This window comes from Clupea harengus, chromosome 2 (assembly GCF_900700415.2).
Source record: "Clupea harengus chromosome 2, Ch_v2.0.2, whole genome shotgun sequence".
Classification (NCBI taxonomy): Eukaryota; Metazoa; Chordata; class Actinopteri; order Clupeiformes; family Clupeidae; genus Clupea; species Clupea harengus.
The window spans coordinates 14,541,065-14,548,470 of record NC_045153.1 but is presented as its reverse complement, the minus strand read 5'-3'; the positions used below and the strand labels follow the sequence as shown (position 1 = coordinate 14,548,470).

General features: G+C 40.9%; 1 protein-coding gene across 1 annotated transcript; it reads left to right on the top strand.

Annotated features, from left to right (window-relative positions):
• The first annotated feature begins 634 nt into the window (after window positions 1–634).
• On the top strand, window positions 635–3,941 carry olig2 (oligodendrocyte lineage transcription factor 2). The gene is made up of 2 exons (XM_012837215.3): window positions 635–1,985; window positions 2,228–3,941. The coding sequence occupies exon 2, from the start codon at window positions 2,267–2,269 to the stop codon at window positions 3,071–3,073; it is 807 nt and encodes a 268-aa protein (XP_012692669.1). The 5' UTR covers window positions 635–1,985; window positions 2,228–2,266; the 3' UTR covers window positions 3,074–3,941.
• Window positions 3,942–7,406: the final 3,465 nt, after the last annotated feature.

Below are 7,406 nucleotides of genomic sequence, written 5' to 3'. Positions count from 1 at the left end.
CCAGACAACATCACTACCTATTAGCCTATCCATTGACTGTACTGTCATTGGCAATTTTTGCAAGTGAGATTATCTGGACAGGCTGCATAATGATGACAGTGAAATCCGACGATGGTAACCTCGTTCTTTACAGCCTCGGCGGAGTTTCCCTCATTATTAACATAATCTTATATTGAACGACTAAACCAGCAGACCAGCGGTCCTCGCACAAAACAAAGTGAGACAACATAGTCGTGAACAGCGGGAAAGTATCCTTACAACCTTGTTGGTATATGTATTCTGTCAGATCTTTCCGGGTAAGTGTTAAATTGTGTTAGTAGACCCCTACCTGCTATTCTGTCCAACACAAAGTCTAAACTCTGAGATAAAACAAAAAAAACCGTTGGCTGGGGCTCATTGTGGCTTGCCGAGGGCGCTCACCAAGTGAGAAAGAGCAAAGCGAGGCGTTCGAACCCAAACGCCTAATCGATGCTTGATGATGATGATGATGAGCAAACGACGAAAGAACACTGTAAAACGCGCCAACAACTTGAGATAACTTGATATAGGCTACCGGTAGCCTAAACTGGTGTTGCACCCACTTCTCCATGACCATACCACAGCCTTATTGTACACACAAAAACCTGCATGCATCGAATGTGGAATGACATAATTTCAAATATTTTAACAAAAGATTAGTGTTCTGCATTAAAGTTTACATTGAGCTGTAAAATGAGCCTATCAAATGACAACAACCCACTGCCATAAACGGGCTTACTAGCTATAGCCGAATTAGTCTGTTAGTAGGCTACTTTAGGTGTTTCTGCCATATCTGACATTTAGTTATACACTCGACATTAATTCTGGTTTTTTTACTCTGAGGGCATTTTCTGTATGAGGGCCACCGCACTGCGAGTCCATATTGGACAAATTGAAATGTTACAGATCATAACCGTTAAAAACAATTTTGCACGCTTCGTTTATTAACGATTTAAGAGCACTTTAACGGCTGAATTCAGGGCTCGCGCCGTCAGCTGTTGGGCGCCCGCAGGGGTCGCCGGGTTAAAACAATAAGCGTCGCGCTGATTGAAAACTGCAATCAGCGCATTAACTGTGTGTGTCCGCAAAAAAAAAAGCAGTCACGGAACCATATTGCAATCAAATGTCCAACTTTAGGCTATCATATTGTTTTCAAACTCAAAGGTGAAAAGACAGATGGGGCATAGATACGCCTTTGCCTTTAGCTTATGTTATATTTATGTAAGATTGACATATTGTGTTTTTGTGTTGTGAAGCCTATGTTAACGTGCAAGTTGTCGTAGGCAATTTTTTTAATTGAAAAAACTAAATGTGAATAATAATTTTGCACATACCTGGTGTAGGCTACCCAACTTTATATAAATAAATAAACAATTCAATAAAAAAATACTGGGTTTTTACAACTAACGTTTAGTTTAGTTTAGTTTAGGTGGTGTGGAAGTTAATATCGTATTAGGAATATGGACAGTTGTGGTGAGCATGTGTGCAATTAAGCGAAGAGATTTTGACTAATGTATTTATTTAAGCGTCTCATATACCTTATATAAGTTCTGTCCGATGCCATAGTTGTCAATACTGCAGCTGAGCTTGTTACTAACCGTTGGTTCTCCTGGAGACCAGTCCGCGTACTGGCCGTAATTTAAACCCACCAGTGCACCCCAGGCTGCCATATGCGGAGTGTGTCTAATTCACTTAATGAAGCTTCGGTTTCTTTTGTAATGACATCAGATTTGAAGACCCTTCGGTCCTTTGAGCCTCCTCCCCTTCACGTCGCTAGCAGCAATCCTATTGGCTGTTGTGAGGCAGGCATTAAAGGAGCGATATTGTCCCGTACACTTGCGACCGGGTTGCTGGGGTCCACTATAAAACGCTAGCGTCACCCCCGGCGTGCCAGACTTGCTGTCATTACTGATCTGGAATAACAAGTCGACAGTGACACTTATCCTCATCGCCCTCACTTGATCTTGGTAAGTTTTTTTTTTTTCATTTGTTCAATGTTTTGCGTAATTGATTTGGACAGGTGGGATATAGTTTTATTTAGGCACTCTGCGCAATTTGTGATCTTGAAACTGAAATGCAAATACATTACGTTTTGACAGAACACGTTTGATAAACACAGATTAAAGCGTCTCTGCGTTAGTTAAGCCATAAAGAGTGACTGAGAAAAGTTATGTTATGGTGTTAACCCGCATCCCTCCACTTACGACAGACTCTTCAACTCAAGAAAGAAACTTCAGCGCCAAAAACGATGGACTCCGATACAAGCCGAGTATCCAGCCGGCCATCCTCCCCCGAAGCGGAAGATATTTTCCTCGCCATGAAGAAGTCGGTCGGGTTTGCTGGCGCTGTGTCATCCACACAGAGCGACTCAGGGCTCAGCATGGACCTCCGGGAGATGTCTAGCGCGGATGAAGAGTTGATCGCCCTGAAGATGCAGTACAAGAAAGATCGTAAACTGATGTCCGAGAACGAGCTGCAGTCCATGCGCCTAAAGATTAACAGCCGCGAGAGGAAACGCATGCATGACCTCAACATCGCCATGGACGGGTTGCGCGAGGTGATGCCCTATGCTCACGGGCCCTCCGTGCGCAAACTCTCCAAGATCGCCACCCTACTTCTAGCGCGAAATTACATCCTCATGCTGAGCAGCTCCCTGGAAGAGATGAAGCGGCTGGTGAGTGAGATATACGGAGGAGGCGCCGCCGCTGCGCACCATGCGGGGTTCCACCCTTCTGCTTGTGGGGGCCTGGCACACACTGCGGGCCCCTTACCGACTCACCCTGCGGTCTCTCACGCCTCTCACCCAGTCCATCACCCTCTTCTCCCTCCCGTGTCTACGGCCGCTTCACTTTCTGCTCAAGGTCTCTCAGCAGTCAGATCCCACCATGGACTTCTGAAGGCGCCATCAGCCGCGGCGGGCCACCTCGGTTCCGTGACCAGCTTCCAGCACTGGGGCGCCGGGATGCCCTGTCCATGCAGCATGTGTCAGGTGCACCCTCCACACGTGTCTATGAGCACCACAAGTCTGGCGCGGCTCACATCCGACTCCAAATAAGTTGTGAACTTTTCATGTCCTCAGCGGCCAAGAGGAATGGACAGACATAATAAAAAAAAACAATCTGTTGCTCTGATCACGGCCAGTGTCGAAGGATCAGACTGAACTGTATGGACCCGAGAACAATATTTACAATGAAACTTGGATAAGCGCCTCTAACATAGATTTTTCTAACTTTTCTTCAAAATAGTTCCATTGTTATTATTGTGATACTTTCATATGCTGTCTTTGAAATAGCAAAAATATAATTTCCAAAGTGGTGGAATGAGATCCCATGACTTACCGAATGGAAAAACGATATTGTGTAGCATAGTCAGAATTATATTTAAAAGTCGATTACCGGTGTTAGATCCATTTGAATGGTGCTTAATTTATTTAGGCTTTGAAAAGTTTCAATCGGGCATTTGGGAAAACGATCTAAATTCAATGCTCGGTTATAAATACGTGGACATTACATTATACCTGTAAATATGTAGATTCAGAATTGTGTTTATAGAACGACAGATTTTATATTAGACACATTGGCTAAATGGTAGGGTCAACACCAACAGCACTGGCTCTATATGTTTCCTAAGTCATATTCTCTCTGGCACAATTTCTTGCTTCATCTTCTTTAGGATTCCTCCATGGTCTCTTCCTTTACTAGTATCTTTAGGAAATAAATCTTTGTCTTAACCTTTCCTCTCTCTCTCTCTCTCCCCGGCATTTCGTTTCACTGTCTCTGCCCGACGAAAAGAATGATCACGTCTTTATTTTTTATATAAAAGTGCTAAATGATATTTATTTACTTATTTTCGATTGAACCGAAAATGAATGAACGGCGAATTATGTTGAATTGAAATGTGAAATAAAAGTTTTACCTGGAAAATTGTGTTTGCATTTGCATCCTTTGTATAACAGAGAAAACGCAAAATAAGAATGACACCCAAATAAAGATATGTGGTTGTGAAATTCAATACAACTTGTTGCAACAACAAAATAATTCCCCCCTCTGATAGGTATCTGTTATAAAGATACTTAAAAAAAACAAAAAAAAATCTTCTGATGACAGAAGTTGTCTCAGTTGTGGTTTATGGTCAGACAGCCCAAAATAATTTTAGAACGTCGTTCTTCTTTTATCATAACTAGCTTTGTTTTTTGCCCCCCCCCCCACCCCAGTTTTCCTACATATTATGATTTACAAACAATGATTGCACTGTCTACGTTCGCGTGTATACATTATATCAAAACAAAGAGTCCCACAAAGAAAAGCATTCAGACAGTATTTCTAGACAGAAAGTTAGTCTTCTGTTTATGATGCATTCACATAATGGCATTTTATGCCAGTCGCACCCTGAAATTTGAGCGCCTAAACATAAATCTGTTATAGTCATCTGAGATTGTTTTACAAAATTATATAGTGGCCTCATGTTGCAAGACACAATTTGAGCATGAGTGATTTTGGTCTCGGATTTACCACTTTTTTGGTACTTCCCCGTTAAATTCAAATGACTTGTATTAATAGCCTGCATATAATATAGCGTCTAATTATCACAAATGGAATGACTTTCATGATGTAGCTTAATTTAACAAAGTTGAAATAACGAATATATGTTTTAATAATACCTCAACCCTCTCTGAGGCTATCAATTTAAAGAAGACGAACCCCCATTCGCACCCCAAGGATAAAAAAGATGCCAAGAATGTCATACGATATAAAACGATACGTCCAAAAGAAAGAACTTCCGACTTAAAGAAGACACAAAAAGACACAACTACCTCCTCAGTAGCCTATATAAAACATTCTGGCCACTCTGTTTCTGCCTGAAAGACGTTGACCTTTATCTTAATGCATGCACATTATGCTCTATATCATTTTAATAACACCGGTCCTGCGTTATTTGTTTCACAAATATAGTAGAGCTTTGAAATAACACTTTGAGTGGGGTAGGATATTACAGTTTTAGAGACGCAAAGCGGCTGTGTAAACGCCTTCATATTTCAAATGACATCTTTAATACTTCGTTCTTCTTTGGAGGTGACATTGTTATTGTTTGGCACAAGCTTATTTCCCTGTCTTTCACCCAAATACCCTTTGCCGTCAATTACACTAGCTATCTTGAATTACTTGTAAAATTAAATTGTTCAAAAGAATTCATATATATGTATTACCCCCCCCCCCGCCGCCTTCCAGTCTCTCTCTCTCACACACACGCGCGCGCTTCGTGTTAGAAGGATGGGAAGACTCTTTACTTAGGAGTCAGAGAGCGTATTTCGAACCCTTGAGGTATGCTAAATCTGTAGGCAAACGATTGCAAGGATATGCGAGGCCTGGGTTGACAGTAGGAATAAATGAGAATACGAAGGAATACATAAATAAACGCGAGCAGCTGCATAGCAGATTGCGCATGCTGTTGCAATGTTTTCAAAGGGCTTTGAATGCTGGAACGATATGGAATAAACCTGGTCTTTGAATATTCATACTCGTAATTTGTTTATTTGTCACTCTTTTCCCACCACAATTGGATTATTTATTGTTTGGCCTGAGTGAGTGGAACGAAATGTCCTAGAGAAGTCTGTAGGACATTGTTGACAGGAGTTTGAGAAAGTTTTCTTTCTTTCGTTCTTTCTTTGAAATTGTATTGGCCTGGTAACATGGAACATTGTTCGTGTTGTCTTCAAGGTTCAAACATGACCCGCCACTATGTTTAACAGCAGACTAAATCCCCTGAATGATCTTTTTGCAACTTGAAATGTGTTGACTTTTCCTAGAGTGACCCCAGATAGTCACAAAGTTTGTGACGAGCGACTGGTTGTTTCTACATGCAAAGTAGATTTGGGAGTTTAAAATTCAATAATTCAGTTATAATGTGCAACTTTATTTAGGGTGTTAGTGAAGGCGGGTAAATGTGTCCCTTAAGGGCAAGGGGAGTAGCCTATATAGAATGTTAAGACTACACAAGGGTTAAATGCTGCATGTGCGTTTGGCACGCACAGGCATAAGTAAAGCCATGGCTCTGAAAAAATAAAATAAAATGAATGGGCTGTCAGTGAGATCACTTTTACTGGGTTAGATAACTCACTGCCCCTTGAGGGAAAAATAATTCATAAAAGGTGTGTGTGTGAAATCCATGAAAGGTGTGTATGGGTGAGGGAGGGGCAATACATAGCATGTATGTTAAATTGCATTTAAATGGTAGGTTACTTGGCAGTGGGTGATTATAAACTAGTCGTTATAAAATCTACATTTGATATACGGGTTGTGTTCAGAAACTCTATCAACACCTTAGGCCTATTTTGAGAATAGTAGTACCAGTAAAATCACAAGTAGATACTCTACGGCTTAAAATGGATGGGTAATAAACTCACTATTATTTTAAGGGTGAAAGACATGGTTATAACAACGCCAACTAGTTTAGACGATATTTTGACGAATATTCACCGTTTAGTTTGTGAGCTATAGCAACGTGGCCGAAGTTATTGACAATACTAATATAATTCCTTCAGACCACTTTAGCTGTATCAAATAGCCTATTATGGTTCAAATAATTTAAGAAATAAATGGATTGAAATATTTGGCACTAAATTGTCTATTTCATAAACTGCGTCGATCCATTACGAATATTAATGTCTATAAGAATGTTTTTTTATTAACCCACACTGTCTTCACCTAATTAACAAAGTATGTATAATCAACGTCTGCATTTTGATAATGTATTGTTGATAATCTAACGCGTTCATGTGATTACAAAGATTAGACCTAAGAAACAGGCATTCAAGTGGCCTGTCTTCTTTTACGAGCAGATGCTTGTTACCTCCCCTCCCACACACACACACCCCGATAGAGAGAGAGAGAGAGAGAAATCTCGCATTTGCCGAGTGCAAAATGCAATTACCCAAAAAGTTAATGACAATTACACGCTATCGCATTTGAAAATTAATTAGGCAACCTCACCTCGCACAGCTCTACCTTAACGAGCACTCTCGCTCACTCATCCGTTCTCCGGTGAGATTATTTAGCTGCTGCTAATGTGTCACAGCCAATTAAACAGCACACACTCCGGTCTTTCCTGACCAAACCAACTGGCTTCTTAGATGAGAAGTTCATAGGTCTCTGTAATGACACAGTGGATCCAAATTGGCTGCACAGGTCGAGAGTAAAACTGTAGATAATTGAATAAATAAGCAAAGCGTAAATATCAGCTTATGTAAATGGAGTGTGTTATGGAGAAACTAGCTAGGGTGATGATTTGTAGCGTGGTAATTATGGGTTGAGTGAGATTGACTTGACAGACCTCTGCTCTCCACCAGGAGGTTGATGGGTAATTGGCTGCAGCAGAAATCTGGTAAAGTG